This window comes from Lagopus muta, chromosome 22, assembly GCF_023343835.1.
Source record: "Lagopus muta isolate bLagMut1 chromosome 22, bLagMut1 primary, whole genome shotgun sequence".
Classification (NCBI taxonomy): Eukaryota; Metazoa; Chordata; class Aves; order Galliformes; family Phasianidae; genus Lagopus; species Lagopus muta.
Window position 1 is genome coordinate 4,437,540 of NC_064454.1, and position 16,256 is coordinate 4,453,795.

The 16,256-nt window shown below is 53.5% G+C and overlaps 1 protein-coding gene across 1 annotated transcript; it reads left to right on the forward strand.

Moving 5' to 3' along the window:
- Positions 1-6,766: 6,766 nt before the first annotated feature.
- Positions 6,767-14,851, forward strand: LOC125703658 (5-hydroxytryptamine receptor 3A-like). The gene is made up of 9 exons (XM_048968443.1): positions 6,767-6,871; positions 9,063-9,229; positions 9,443-9,487; positions 10,319-10,428; positions 11,084-11,253; positions 11,389-11,549; positions 11,830-12,040; positions 12,462-12,695; positions 12,941-14,851. Exons 1-9 carry the CDS (start codon positions 6,799-6,801, stop codon positions 13,237-13,239), a joined length of 1,470 nt encoding a protein of 489 aa, XP_048824400.1. The 5' UTR covers positions 6,767-6,798; the 3' UTR covers positions 13,240-14,851.
- The last annotated feature ends 1,405 nt before the right edge of the window (positions 14,852-16,256 follow it).

Consider the following 16,256-nt stretch of genomic DNA (forward strand, 5'->3'; position numbering starts at 1 on the left):
AAGGGAAGTTTCAGAAGGAGATGAGCGAAGATGCTGAGATTTGGCACCTGAACCAATGCCATCCCAAAGGCAGGGGCTGTTATTGTGGCTCCGGTTGGTGCCCACGCCGAGCGATGAGCCATGCAGCTCCCGGCCCGTCTCCGACTTCTGTTGTGATCTTTTTGCCTCCTGTTTCCTGCACATAAAAGACTAGTCTTGCCTGAGAATATCAAGTTATTGCTAGGGCCTTGGGGAAATCTGATCGGGGAGATAATCGAGTCGGAGTTCCAATTTGCTTATATTGAGTTTCGCCAACTGCGGAAGGCAGATACCTTTGTATTCCCCTCTGCTGGCTGGAGCCTCCCCGACAGACGCCGAGGCAGCTGTCTCGACACGCTGCCGAACTGGGAAGATAAATACAAACGCATGGGAATTATCTCTGCGTTTGCTAACCACCAATTTAGGTCTAAGTAGGCTCCCTCTGTTAGGAAGACTAATGAATTCCAATTCTACGAAATATCCTTTGCTTTTAACAAGCAAGATGGAAGGTAGCTGGGAAAGAAAGAGGGAAGAGCTGTGAATAACGCCACAAGAGAGCCAATTACAGCAGCCAGCTGGCACTGCAAAACTTGGTGCTTAACTTGGTAAGGAGGAGCCAGATTGTGCGGTCCATGTAAGGATGCTCTGGGCCAGCCCCAAGGAGGCCAGAAGGGAGCTGCTCCTCCTCCATGGCTTCCTGCAGAAGAATCATAGAGTCAGAGGGTCAGTCAGCTTGGAAAAGACCTCTGAGATCCCCAAGTCCAACCCAACCCATCCCACCATGCCTACATCCCTCAGTGCCACGTCTCTGCAGTTCTGGAACACCTCGAGGGACGGTGACCCCACCACCTCCCTGGGCAGCTGTGCCAATGTAGCACCACTCTTTCTGAAGAGAAATCTTTCCCAATATCTGACCATCTTACTAGGAGAGACATGACGTGGCTGTGCCATCGTGCCATGGAACTGAGCTGGCTGCAGCCCAGCACATCTGTAAAGCAAAGCCAGGGCTGCAGCCATTGGGAGAAGCCAGGGCTTGAACAGGAAGGGGATTTCCATGCATCATTTCATACAAAATACACTTACCTTGAGGTCACTCTTATCAGTTTTATGAGCAGGAAAATCTATAGGCATGGAGAATGAACACAAATCCCTGCTGAAGGTGGCTGAGACAACTCCTTCCAAAAAATTATTAATGTCCTGATTGCCAATAGAAACTCAGCCTCGTATTTTTAGCTCTGGGTTTGCTGTGGGTATGTGTTATGCTGAGCAGCCTGATTAATGTCACAGTAACTAATTAGGGTGCAAGACAGATACTGGTGATTCTCTTGCAGTGTCAAGCACAGTACAAGTGCCGTTATATCAAAGATAATTTACTGTGGTGAGGGGCATATGCTCTTGGATGGAGAACAAGTGGGAGCTGATGGTGTGCCCCCATCCCTCTCCTCCCATACCTTCAGATCTTTCCATCCAGCCTGATTTTATCAAAAGGAAGCAATCAATCTGCACTGTTAAATGAAAAAAAAGAATGAAAAAGCGTTCCAGAAATGTTTACCAGCACTCAGGGAGCATAAGTGTGGGGGGGATTTCAATGGACACCAAACAGTTGCTCTTACGAGACAGCAAATAACCCTCACCTGCTCTCCCAGAAACACCACAGGGTCATGTTTAAAAGCAGCAGGCACTGAAGAGAAATTCCATTTTGAAATGCTTGTGCCTCAAAGTGCTTGGCATGTGCACAGCTCCTGGTGCACATCTACTGCTGGGGATGCACCAAGCCTCCCCTAAAAAGCAAGGATAGGAAGAAATGCCCCTGAACTGGGGGTGTGTTCCCACCTAACCAGGTCAGGAAGGTGCAGCAGCAAAATAAAAGGGGGAGAAAAGCAGCAAATTGGGCACCCAGGCTCACACTGTGCCATAAAGACAGCCATGCAAGATTAAATACTGTTGGGTTTGCTCTCAGCAAGGCAATTCCTGCCTAACCTTGGGTAATATCGCATCTCTGACGCGCGGCGCTGTACCTGCTCGGAATGAGATGGATCTCCTCCATTAACGCCAATGGGCTCCAAATACCTTGGTGTACTTATTATTACCTGGCTTTAATGGATAATGAAATTGTGGCATAATATTGCTAACACTTGAAGGGTGTCTAATGGTGAACGGAACTGAAGGGAAAGTGCTTTGATGGGGGATTTAAAGGCATCAAGCTTCTTTGCTGGGTTTGCATTCCCAGCCCTGGGAGCGCAGGGATCTCAGCATCCTCCCTAGGACTGTGGGTTTGGCAGCTCCAAGGTCACCACCATGCCCAGCATGCTGCTGGCCACGTCCCCAAGGGCAGCACAACAGAGGGACTGTGTCAGGGCACTGATCCACAGCAAAGGGCATGGCTCACACTTTGTCACAGCCCAAAGAAGAAAAAGGGGCTCACAGCCATACAGCAAGCATTGCTCTGAGAATGAGATCCCAAACTGCACGGCTACTCCCTGCCCCCTGGCCTGAGCTGCACCTGATGCCAGCACAGCACTGTCACCACTTGCTGCCTTGAAATACAGCGTGACTCATCCCTGCAGCTGCTCCAAGTGGAGTTCATTAAGCAGATGAGTAAATACGAGCAGCTTGCAGAGGGAGAACCTTCCTTAGCTGAGCTCTCTGAGACCGGGCTACAGCTGTGCCCATTTGGCTGCTGTGCTCCAAATTGCCCCCCCCCCCCCTCCTGTCTCCATCCTCCTGTTTGCCCCAGGGATGCTCAGCACCCTCTGCGTGGTGACCACCCTGCCTGCCTGCCTGTCCTGTGGGCAGCCCTGTGACAAGGGGTGATCCCCAGCCCTGTGAGCAGTAGGAATGTGGCTGGGGGCACTGAGATAAGAGAGCTCACAGCCCCCCCTGCTCTGCACAGGCACTGTCCCAGCCCCTACCTGCAGCTGCCTCTCGCTGCTCATTGCACGGCGCTGGTATTTATCTCCAATTGCCCGTGAAATGCTTCTGCTGCTGTTAATGAAATGAGAGCAACATCAGCTGCATCCTGACACCCTTCCATCCCCCAAAACCTCCCTGCAGCCAGCTGGATTTGGGCTCAGGTCCCTCCGCTGTGTCCTGCAGCGCTGCACATCCCAGCATTGCTGCAGCTCTGTAAGTTTGCACTAAGGCCTTTTTACACTCTGTGCAGGTGCCAGCTGCCCCCCTAGCCCAGGGCTGCACCCCACACCCAGGGCTGCTCCCTCATTGCACTGATGCTCCAACCTCTGCCCCCCCTGCAGCACCTGCCTCTGCTCAGAGCTGGAGGGCTTTGAAAGCCAACAGATGACTTTGCAAAAAAGTGATCCCCTTCCAGTGACACTTGGTGCCATGCAGCCTGGCCCATTTGTCACAAAGCATTCAAAGGAGATTAAAACCGAGTCGTTTCGGAGGAGATACTCTCTTACACCGTGAGACAGCCTCACGTTCATTACAGAGCATCACTTTAGAGCACTTTCTGCAGAGACATTTTAACTGTCCCCTCCAGGCCCACAGAACTTTGTGCTGCTGATAATTAAACCATGAAATACAGTGGGGCTGTGGAAGCGCTCCCCTTCCCAGCCACTGCAGCGCTGCTTATTTATGATCCCTGTGCATTTTTATTGGTGAGGATGGGGACAGGAGTTGGGCAAGCTTTCCTATCGCTCTAATAAAATCTTATTTCCAAAGCACTGCTGAGATAAATTTAAACTCATTACAGCAGTTGCATAATCGCACTCCCTCATAAAGACGAACAAAGTAAACAAGAATTGCAGATGGAGGAGACCAAGCGGGTCACCTCCTCATCCCCCAGTCGTGTGTGATTATCCCCAGAAGGATACACCACCAATGCTTTGTCTTCATTGCTGCTGTCGTGCACTTGCACTGCCATGGCAGGAACCACTTACCTGCGATGCATACCCACGAGGGGAAAAAATAATTGTTTTAACCAGTGCATCGGTGAGATCCTTGGAAATGTCTGTAGTTGTTCTTCTGTTATGATCTCAGGGTTACCTGCTTAATGCAGACTTGGAGGTTGGCTCTGGGGGGCTGTGGGACGGCAGCATTGCCGATGCTGAATGCTGCCCTATCTGCATGTTACGCCAGCGCTTACCTCTATTTACCTGAGAGACATTTATGGGCTCACAATGAGGCAGCCAGCATGGCAGTGAGGTGTTTGTCAGCCCAGTTCCCTGTGCAGAGCAAAGCTATCAAGATCTGCAGTGACCCATGGTGGTGATTAAATTAGCAAAGTGCCTAATGGAGCTCATGCCTCCAGCCTGGCTCCCAAAACCGCCCTCCAGCTGCATCCTGGATGTGCTTTGTAGGAGTTCTGGAGGATGGACCCCTTCACTGGGCACCCAGCTTGCTCCCTGCACTAAAAGAACGGCCTCGTGGAGCCAACAGATCCTTCCATGCTCTGTATCCTTCAAAAACCTATTAGCCTTTATGGGGAGCTGTCTCCATAGAAGCAAGGAATGGCCCTTCGCTCTGCAATCTACAAAGCATCGTTCTGCCATCATCTCATTTGTAACCTCCCTGCCCCTCCTGCTCCTCTGCGTCCATCAGTGAGTGCCCAACCCCATGCAGCAGCCCAGGGCTGAGCCCACAGCTGCAGCAGGTGGCTCTGATTGCATTCCTGGTTGGCACAGATTGGTGTGAGGGGAGGGATGCAGAGCACTGTGAGCATCACCAGGACATCGTGCGCAGCCCCTACCTTCCAGTGTCCCCCACCCTGAGGTCACCACTCTGAGAAGCATCCAGCACTGAGGAAAACATCCTTTCCCACAACTGGTGCCTCCTGAAAGACAGCCAGAGCTGAAGCATGCTTAAAACCAGGGGACAGCGTGGCATGGCATCACCAACCAGGGCAACCTGCATGCAGGACCCATAGAGAGACTTTGCAATGTAGCTGACATATTCAGCTCTGCATGGAAAAATGAAGGATTTGAGCACCATCCTTAGCCCTTAAGGAGGGAAGACTCACCAGGTTTTGGTGCACAGAGCGGTGCTGGAGCCGTGGCAGTGCTGCAGGCGCAGGGAGCCGGGCTGAGCTCAGGGAAACTCGAGATGCCGAGCGCTTCGATTCTCAGAAAAGCAATTACTGTGCAGCAGATTACAGAGCTAATAAAATCCCATTATACCATTTCAGAAAGTAAATCTGATCTGGATACTGCCAATTTATATCAGACATCCCACAAAAAGTCCCGTAAGAGCCCCCGACGTACAGACTGTGTGTGCACGCGCGTAATACAAGGCTATAATAGATCACGCTAATTAGATATCCGATAACAGGAGGCCTGATAGGAACTACATTAAAATCTCTTTAAGATGAAGACATAAAACCCAAGGGAGAGGATACAGAGTTAATGATGCTGCCACTGAGGCTGCGGTTCATTGCTCCTCACTGTCCTGTTCCACCCCGGACCCTACTGTGATGCTGGGACCCTCGGTTGGACCCCATGCAATGCATCGTGTCCCATTCCCTGCAGGTGCCAGGAGGACAGGGTGGTGGCAGTGGGTTCTGCATGCTCCCCAGCACTGCAGCCCAGGGCACGATCCCCAGCCCCGCTGTGGCGCTGCCCGTGATTTTTATTATCCAGATTCAATAACAGCAAACAGCTCCGAGCTGTCTGCGCTCCCCGGGAGGTGACTTACCATCCTCTAACAGAGCTGAGAAATCAAATTAGCCCCAGCTTTACACTCTCTCTTTCCCTGACACCGCTATTGGCAGCCGAGGGGGAGTTCATCAGGGCCGTGCACTAATTCTTATCTCGTTTAAGTGACTCCACGCTGCCATCTGATGCAATTTGCTCCTTGCCGCAGCCGAGGGCTCCGATCCTGCCTGGCTGCCTCACCAGCCCTCCCAGTATGAGGGAGCTTCTGGAGAAGCTGGGAGCACTGTGAGGTTTTGGGGAAAGTCCATCTCCAGCCTGCCCTGCTCATCCCTGCCACTGAGCAGTTATTTCTTCTTCCCCTATAGCAACTCCAATTCCAGCATTGCTCAGTGCAGCTCCAGAGCTCTCTGCCTGGCTGCTGGAAGCCCACCCTGCCCCGCAGCAGCTCTGGCTGTACCCACACCAAGCACCCCACTCCTGAAGGTACTTAAGGCCAGGTTGGATGGGGCTCTGGGCAGCCTGGTTTGGTTGTTGGCAATTTACATATGGCAGGGGCTTGGAGCGCAGTGACCTTAAAGATCCCCTCCAAGCTAAGCCATTGTACAGCTCTATTCTTTGTACGTCCCTGGCACAGATCTCACCTCTCTCATTTGCAGGCCATGAAAGGGCTCCTGGCACAGCCTTGTGGCTCTCTCCATCACCAGAACTGCTCCCCACACACCTCCTGCAGCCCCTGCTCTCCTCCACGGCTCGCAGTCCCCCAGAGCGAACCTGCACAGCCACATGGCGAGCACCTGGCACAGGTTTCATCCTTCACCTGCACAGCATCCACAGTAGCACAGCTCTGATGGGGAAATCTCACACTGCTGCCACCCGCAGATGATGCAGCCAGCTCCCTGTCCTCCCAGAAACAGGAGCTTCCCCCCAGCACTCTGCATGGCCAGGGGGCTCAGACACTCAGCATTCGCAGCATGCCAGCCGTGGGGCGGGCGGCCTCCTCCTTCCTCCCTCCCCTCCTGAAACTCGATGCAGCAGAGGAGGCTGATTGCAAGATTAATTACGCATTTTCCCAAACCTGACGGCTGGGGGACAGCGAGCAAAAAGTGCTGCCTGCTTCCCTGATTGGGTTCACTTAGAGGAGAGCGCAGACTGCGGACGGAGCCGGGGCACCATGGTGCTGGTGGTGGCTGTCATGTTGCTGCTCCTGGCACTGCTGCCACCGGTGTCGATGCTGCAGGATGCAGGTAAGGACACGATGGGGAAACCTTCAGGGGTGGGAGAAGGAGCTGGTTTCTTGCAGCTGGAGGCACGTTGGAGCACCTTCATGTAAGCAGTGGCTCTATAGAGCATGCAAACTTTAGGGTTGTTTTGATGTTTGCTTGTTCGTTTGTTTTAAAGTATTTTTTAAGATTAAAATTGTTCCAAATCTGCATCCATGGGTAAATCCAACCATGGGTAACCTCTTGGAAAGAGCTTGGAAAGAGCTCCAAGGCACTGTGTGCTTGAGTGAGTGTGGTTGCAAACAGAGGGAGGTAATGGCTTACCTGAACCCAGCGCAGAGTTTTGGGCACATCAGGGGTTTCAGAGCACTTGGATCCCAAGGAAGGATCCCCAGACATGGTGCTGTGACCCCGCATCAGTGGCTGTATGCCACGGCCCAACTGCTGGGCTGAGCAGGGGAAGCAGCTTTGGCCAATGTTCTTTATGTTGAATAGTCAAAGGCAACCAGTACAGGGCCATGCAAGTGGTTTCAGGAGTGCATGTTGTTTTTGTCTTCCCTATGAAAGGGATAAAGGTGGGGGGGGGGGGGAGGAGGAAGACGGACAGACAGATATTTTGTCCTGGATTTAAAAAAAGTCTTACCATTGGGCATTTTTTGGAATAAGTTCACTCTGTGGTTGATGCTGATTGCATCACAAAGTTTGAATACTTGGTTACAGAGTGCTGCCAGCCAACAGAGAGCAACTGGGGGCTTTCTGCCCTTTTAAAGTCAGTCAGTTTCCTAGTTATTTAATTTCACAGACAAGATTTCCCTTTAGCTCAGATGGAAAACAGTGAGCAAACAGCACTTACCTGCAGTGTGGCAGATGGTGTGAGCCAGCCAAGCCCTGGGACCAGCATTGGGACCCTGCAGTGATCCCAGCCTCATCCAATGTGGCTTTTTCCATGCACTGGGAACAGGGTGCCCTAAGCCAGCTGTGAGCAGCTGCAGCTTGACCAGAGGCACTGGTGCAGTGGCAGCAGTGCCTGAGTTCCTCCCATTCCTCCTATCCCTCTGCTGCTTCTCACCCCTGTTGCCTCCAACTGCTAACGTGTGTCTAGATGAGGGTCATGAGCATGGCCAGCTCTGGAGCATTATGGGTTGCACATAAAGTTGGAGGGGCTGGGGCTGCTTTTTCTTAGCTCAAAATAAAAGATGAATATTTCCTCCCAGGCGGTTTTTTCCCAAGTTCCTGCAGATCTACTCAATGAGTGCCCCTGGTTACATACAGAGCGGGCTCTGTTGGTTGAGATACCAACACCAACATTGCTCCTGCACAACAAAGTGATGTCACTCATAGCTAAAGATACCAGGTTGGCAACACGGAGCTGCAGATGCACACATGCATACACCAACCCTGTGGGTCCTTCGTCAGCTTCAGCCCATACACCTTACACATATAGGGCAGGAGGAGTGCCTGGAGCAGGGATGGCACAGAGCACTGCTATCCCAGGTCTAATCACACAGCCCTGTGCTGCACCTCCTCCTTTTGTGGGCTCAGAGCATCCAACTCTCACGTGTGCCACAAAGATATGAGATCTGAACGTGCAGAAGACGTGCTGTTCAATACTTGGGCTCCTCAGCCTTGATGCAGTGCCATTCAGAGCCACAAATGATGGAGGAGTGGCACAGAACCTTCCCAGCATTGCATGAACGCACCAGGGCAGCAAAGATGAGCTAAGGAACAGATATTTGACCAATAGCCAAAAAACCCAGCTGGCATGCAGTTGCTTTCCAAGAGACTGACTGGCCAGCAGCGTTTGCAGGCATTTGTGCCATAGAAAGCACTGGGGAACTGGATGCAAAGCCTGGTGACACACGTGGTGCAGCCGCCAGGATTAGAACAGGTACCTGTTTTTATCTGGTATAGACAGATTTTGGTCTTCTTTGTTACCTTGCATGAATTTAGCATCTTAGCTCATCTTTAACCTTAGCCTTCACCTTCATAGTAAAGAAGTAATGTCCCTCCAATAAGGGTTAGAAAGCTTATCTTGGGGCAGTGGTTCCCTCTCAGTTTCCCACTGTCCTGACATCACTCCTGCAGAAGAGGCAGGCAGCAGCTTCAGGTGGGACACGGCCATCTGAGACCCAAGAAGAGCCTAGGGGAAGGTCAGGGTGATTCAGGGAACCAGGGGGGGCAAACAACAAATATGAGCTGCCTCTCCCCATCCCAGCAGGAGCCCTGCAGGGGAGCCCAGAACCAGATCCCTCCACTCCAGCCCTTCTCCGTCTGTCCGACACGCTGCTGGCTCACTACAGGAGGGGAGTCCGACCCGTGCGGGACTGGCGCACCACCACCACCGTGGCCATCGATGTCATGGTGTATGCCATCCTCAGCGTGGTGAGTCTGCTGTCCTCCCATCCCAGCTCTGATGGGGAACCAAGGGGTTCCCAACCAACCTCTCCCCTTCCACCCCATGGCATTGTGCTGCTGCTCATTCCTCTGTAAAAGGAATGATGCTTGCTGCACGAATTCCCCCTGACTACTTCCACCCATCTACACCAGCAACGGTTTATTGTCACTCTGCCCCAATCACTCCTCTTGTTCCCACAGGATGAGAAAAACCAGGTGCTGACCACCTACATCTGGTACAGACAGGTGAGCCCACGGACCTTTCCAGCCCCATCTTCCCTTCAGCCCCATCTGGCAGCACCGAGGCTCTGCCCCACAGTGTGCAGGGATGTGCCAGTCCCAGGAGGGATGCATGGGGGAAGGCAGGTGGCTGTCAGCCAGCCCTGATATTTGCCTACCTCATCATCCCCGCTCTCAGCCCTGCAGACAGGTCCTGGCACAGTGGCTCCTTTCAAAACCGGGGCCATCTCCCTTGGATGCAGGAATGCAGGAAGGCTGTGGAGCACTAAATTCAACAGAAAGGAAAATCTCCTTTGAGTTCATTTGTAAGCCTCTTCCCCAAAGACAGCTTCCTTGTCTGCTCAGCTACTCACTCACCTCTGGTTTTTGTTCCCTGCAACTGCACAGGTATCAGTCAATGAATTCACCCTCAAACAAGGCCCACGAGACACAGAGCGCCTGGATGAGTGCAGAAGGAAGCAATTTCAGGAAGAGACAGGACAGGCATTTCTGTTTTCATGGGAGATGCTGCTGGAGATGGCGTAGTATCCCTGTGAGAGCACCCCTGGGAGGCAAACGTGTCTCCATGAGCACATGCCTTTCCAGCTCACACCATGGGGTTATCCCCCATTATTGCAGGTCATAACAAGACCTCTGCAGGGCATGAGTCAAGACTCTGAAGACACAGCTTGCACACTGCCTGCTTCTCACTGTTGTGTAGCTGGAGAAACGGGCTTTCCTTTCTCTCAGACATTTAGACATTTAGGGTTTCTTTCTGTAACAGACTGCTGGCATTGGGTTTGAATCCTGGCAGGGCCAGTGTTACCTTCCAGATCCCCTTTTGCTTTGCCCCCACAGCACTGGACAGATGAGTTCCTCCAGTGGGATCCAGCACACTTTGACAACATCACGCAGATTTCCCTCCCTGCAGAGAGCATCTGGGTGCCCGACATCCTCATCAACGAGTTGTAAGTACAGCACAGCCCCAACCTAAACCCTAAAAGAGAGCTCGGGGCTTTAACCTCCCTCTCCCATCACTGTGCCTTGCTCTGTATTCCTGGCACAGAACTGGCATTGCCCCCGTGTGCAGTGGGCTGCAGATGGGGAACGGCTTGGCACTTGGGACATTTCCAATGCTGGCTAACTGCACACATTTGTAATTACCCACGCTGTGCTGGGGGTGGGATCCAGATATTTGGGGAAAGGCTTTGTTAAGGAAGCACAATGCGAGGGCAGCTGCAGAGCTGCCAGCCCTCCCTGCAAAGCCAGCCATTGTCCTTCCCCACCCCCTTCTGCTGTGATTTAAGGTGTTCCCACCATCTCATGCTGCAGAGACCCCCGTGAGGCAGAGCCACATATGGCCTTGGGCTGCTCTGGGAGAGCACGGGGAGCACGGTAATGACATGGGGCAGCTGTGCCCACGCAGGGCAGTGTGCTACTGCTTTGGCCCTTTCCCCTGACCTCCACTTGTTTCCAAAAGAACCCATTGGCAGAACAGCAAGGAAAGGTCCCAGTGCTGGGCAGTCCCCATCCCAAACGCAGCTTGCCAGGAGGAGCCCAGCTGTTTGCAGCCCTCCCCAAAGCGCTCCCTACCCTTATGTTCTCTGTCCCTGTGCCCTCCAGCGTGGATGTCGGGAAGTCCCCTGACGTCCCCTACGTCTACATTCGCCACCACGGAGAGGTCCAGAACCTCAAGCCCATCCAGGTGGTGACAGCCTGCAGCTTGGACATCTACAATTTCCCCTTCGACATCCAGAACTGCTCTCTTACCTTCACCAGCTGGCTGCACAACAGTGAGCGCTGGGGGCTCGGGGACGGGACCGGGGCGGGCGGCTCCGTGCAGGGGACGCGTCCCCCTCTAGGTGGCCCCAGCGGCTCGGGAATGCCGTGCCCGGCAGCCTGCAGCTCCGTCCCCACCTCCCTTGCAGTCCGCGACATCAACCTCTCGTTGTGGCGGCAGCCGGAGCTGGTGAAATTCGACAGGAGCGTCTTCATGAACCAGGGCGAGTGGGAGCTGCTCTACGTGCTCAGCCACTTCCAGGAGTTCAGCGTCAAAAGCAGCGACAGCTACGCCGAGATGAAGTTCTATGTAAGGGCTCTTGCCTTCTTGGGGCAATGCTGTGCCCTGCTTTGAGTGCTGCTGTTCTGAGAGATGAGACACCATGGCATAGTTTTGCCCTTGGTCCCATTACTTCAAGCTGCTCCCCAGCCCCGTGCTGAGGTGCATCCCTCCACCATTCCAAGGGTCTGGGCAGTGCAGCCCACCACTCTCACCTGCCTTAGTAGAGACCCAGACCAGCCCAAGCCCACCTTTCAAGCAGGGCTCTGCCTTCACTAAACCTTTCCTGTCTCTCCCTGTGTCCCAATAGGTGGTCATCCGGAGGCGTCCTCTCTTCTATACTATCAACCTGCTGCTCCCTAGCATCTTCCTGATGGTGATGGACATTGTAGGCTTCTACCTGCCTCCCAACAGTGGTGAGAGGGTGTCTTTCAAGATCACTCTCCTCCTGGGCTACTCAGTTTTCCTCATCATCGTATCTGACACGCTTCCAGCTACTGCTGTTGGCACCCCACTGATAGGTGAGGCAGCACCACTGGCCCGAGCTGGTGCTGGGGCAAGAGCTCTTCACACAAGAGCAAGAAATGGGAGATGTGGGTCGGTACAGAAATGGGGGCTGCAAAATAGCTCAGGATTTGGAGGTATCAAGGCTACTCTACGCATCTGACAGAGCTGCACTGGAGCTCCAGTGTTGGAGCAGATGCATGGCTGTGCAGGCAATGCCACAGCAGCCCAGAGAACAGAATATCCTGCCAACAGGGTGGGGTGAGCTACAAAGCAGTTGTAGGCCTGGAGCTCAAGGAGCTGCAGCTCTATGCTGTGACCAGAGATCTGCTGCAGGGCTTGGCAGGAAGAATTCACTCAAGACCTGCCTGCACTGTGCATCGATCTAAAGACTGAGCTGGCCAATGCAGGCCGCTCACCTTGTTGGCATCTCCACAGGCATCTATTTTGTGGTGTGCATGGCGTTGCTCGTCATCAGCCTCACAGAGACCATCTTCATTGTGCGCCTGGTACACAAGCAAGACCTGCAGCCTCACGTCCCCAGCTGGGTGAAGCACTTACTGCTGGAACGTGCCACTGCACTGCTCTGCATCTGGGACAGGAAGAAATTCAGCCAAAGCAGAACACAGAGCTCAGACATCTCTAGGCACGTGGAGAACAATGACAGCACAGGTAAGGACTGGGGAGAGTGGTTCTGCAGAAACAGAAGGGAAATGAATCCTACTCAAAACTAAGCCCAAAGCTCTTCTAGTGGTGTATTATCAGAACTAGCATTTGTTATTTCAATTACCTCTCACCATCATCTCTCTTGGAGCACTGTGGCACATGCACAGTAATCCAGATGTCCAGATCACATGCATGAGTCTCAGCTCTGCATTTAAAAAGATTTTTCTCACTTCTCTCTCTTGATCCTGCAGCCAAGCTGAACCACTACGGTTCCGAAGACCCTCGGGAGCGAGAGGTGGCAGGAGGCACAAGGCCCACCCCTGCCTTTGCCACTCCAGCAGAGGGCTCTCTGCTCATTCACAGCATCCTGCACGAGATCACCACCATCCGCCAGTTCCTGGAGAAGCGTGATGAATTCCGTGATGTCGCCCGTGAGTGGCTGCAAGTGGGCTACGTGTTGGACGTCCTGCTCTTCCGAGCATACCTGGTGGCTGTCCTGGCCTACACTGTCACACTGGGCACCCTCTGGTCGGTGTGGCAGTATGCCTGAGCTGCATTTTGGGGCAGGCAATGTGAGGACCTCAGATGCTGCTGCGCTCCAGAGGCTATTCCCTGATTCATGCACTCAGACCCGTCTGTGTTTTCTGACTACAGAGATCCAGACTGGTGCAGTTGCCCCACTTCCAGTAGCTCTAGAACAGCAGCATCTGAGCGCTAAGATAAGGGCTGAGGAAAAGCGAGCAAACACCGAGCATGCCTACCCCAACCAAAGCGCTGTCAGCTCCAACCGAGCTCCTTTCCCTTTCTCTCACCTCACAAGGGCTTCCCGGCTGGCTGCAGCCTCTTCACCCATCCCTCTTCATCCTCCTCCCAGCCGGGTTAAGGCCACGAGCACAGCGCGGCCCCGCTCCCGCCCGCCGCTTCAGCACCACGGACAGCGGCAGCGGCGCAGTTTGGCGGCGCCGCTCCCGCCGGGGCTCCCCGGTCCCAGCCAAACCCCCGCGCTTCTGGACTCGTGGGGCTCAGCCCTCACCTTGCCCAGCGGAGGCTCATCTGGAGCCCAGGTCATCAGGATGCCCACCCCTCTCTCCACCCCTCCCCAGGGTGTTTTCCTGCTGTCTCCTCCATCCCGGGGCCACCCAACTCCTTCCCGGTCACACCTCCATCCTCATCACGCAACCTGCTGTGGCAGAGGGACATGGATCTGCCCTCCACGCAGGGCTGTGCTCACCAGCTCCACTCACCTTGCACGAAACACTGGAAGCTGCACATCTGTTTCTTGTTCTTTGTTAATGCTTCAACCAGAGCCTCAGATCCTGCATGTCAATGTCTTCTCCTGAGTGTTTTTTTGCATGCTTGACCAGCAGATCCCCTCCACATTCCTACCCATCAGTACAGTAACTGGGAGAGAACTAGTGGGGTGGGGGGAGAGGAACAAAAAAACCACAACAAAAATACACAGTGCAAATGAGTCTGTCTCCATAGGAATGCAATGCTGGAAGAGACAGAGTTACCTGTCTTGGTCCTCCACTACTGCAGGCTTCCAAAGCTGCCGTATATTCCAAAGCATGCTCCCTCTACATACCTCTGCCAGGGTAGTGGCACGAAGCTGCTGTCTAACAGGAGAGAAAAGGAGCTCCTGCATCTCAGAACAGCAGGACTGGGATTTGAGCCAAAAATTGTAAAGAGCTGCTCTGCCCAGTGCAATACCTGCACAGCGTGTTTGCAAACTAGGGGTAGTGTGTCAGGCAGCTGTGATGTCTGCCAAGAGAAAAAGCCAAACTGATAGCATTTTCAGGGTGGCTCCTGAAACCCTGTGCAGGTACAGACATGTGCTTCACACTTGCTCCCTACCTGAGCATCCAGCGCAGGCACCGTCCTCTGAAGTACTGGAGATGAAGAGAGGCCTCATCCTGTTTGCTCTGGTAGCTCCTTGGCAGGAACACAGATATCACAGTTTCTGGCACCTCTGTGTCCACTTCCGAGCCCACCAACCCCAATCCATAGGCCAGACACCCTCCCAGGCCTTCACATGCAGGAAAACTCCCTGCTAAGTGACAGGAGGGCTGCTGGCTGGGTGGCGTGGGCTCCTGGCAGCCCCAACCAGCACTAATGCGCTGATGGTCTGTAAGTGGCTGGCTATTGATGAGGTGTCCAGTTAAAGAGTTTGTGAGACACTAAATCAGCCCATTGATCCTACCGAGATCGATGGCGCTACAGACCTGATCACTGCAGCGGGCAATTAACACCCTCTGGAATGAGCTGCCTTCATGTAACATCAAACGCTCCAACAGACAAATCCAATGGGCCCATTGAACCGGGCGTGCGACGCCTCCCACCCGCACTAGACCTGGGCTGGGGTCAGTGGGACCACAGCATCTCCTTCCTCAGCCATGCCCCACGAAAGCCCTCTGCCCCACAGCTCACCTTGCCACCACAGATCCCACAGACAACACTTCTCTGGCCATCCCGGTCCTGATGTGACTCGATCCCAGTGCAGAGCTGCTAACCCTCACCCACTCCATAGACTGCTGTGGGAAATGAGTTAAGGCAGAGCAGGAGGCAGCACCCAGGCTTTCTCCCTTTCAGATTAGTGCTTTCCCCTCGCACGGCTTTGGGAAGTGCTGCATGCAGGAAAAGTTACAGGCATCTCTACGAGATGAGCCTGGATTTTCCTCTAAACAACAACAAAAAAATCAATAAATCTGAATCTAATCTACTAATAAAGGTTTAATGAGGACATAATGTTGATGGAACAGAACATTGTTGCAGCATAATCACTCCCAGCTGCTGTGTGAATGTACAGACAAAGGCCCAGTCCTATGACAATTTCCCTGTTATAATAACTCCTTTGTATGAGGCCAAACGCTGCAGCGGGATCTTATCCCTTCCTCCATGAGGGATGGTGCAGACAGCAGGTTGCTGCAAGCAGGACCCCTCAACCAGGGGTGCCCAACACATCCCTAGGAGGGGCTGTGCCAAGAGGCAGCACCTAGAGGCAGTTGCCACTTGGAGGCTCATGTGTTGCCACCAGCACTTCAGGAGCCTCTGATGCTGGCTGTGCCCTGCAGCAGGACCCACAGAGCAGAGGATGGGGCACAGCTGCCCCGGGGGAGCCTTGGGGTGGGCACAAAGCTCACTGTGGGCATAGGAAGAGCCCATGCTCACACCACAGTGCATTGCATGCATCACCTGAAAAATAAATAACGTGTTACACGGAGTGACAGCACTGGGACTGCTACAGGATGGGCATGTTACTGCACCCTGGCCCCCCTGGGGGGCACCAAGGGTGGGAGGGAGCAGCTCGCAGTGCACCGGGCCGAGTGCCGCATGCCATACAGCGACATAAAAGGAGTGCAGACTTTGCTGTTAATGTAGTCAGTAAATAAATAAAGGAGGGCTTAAGCTTAGTGTACAGCAATCAGTTTAGAACTACAGGATAATTAACACAGCGGGGGGCCAGACTACTCTGCAGTCAGGTTTAAATGAACGAGTTCACTTTCATTGAGGCAAACCCGCTCTGCTCCCCAGCGAGCTGTGCATGCAGCAGCAGTGCCTACACTGGCA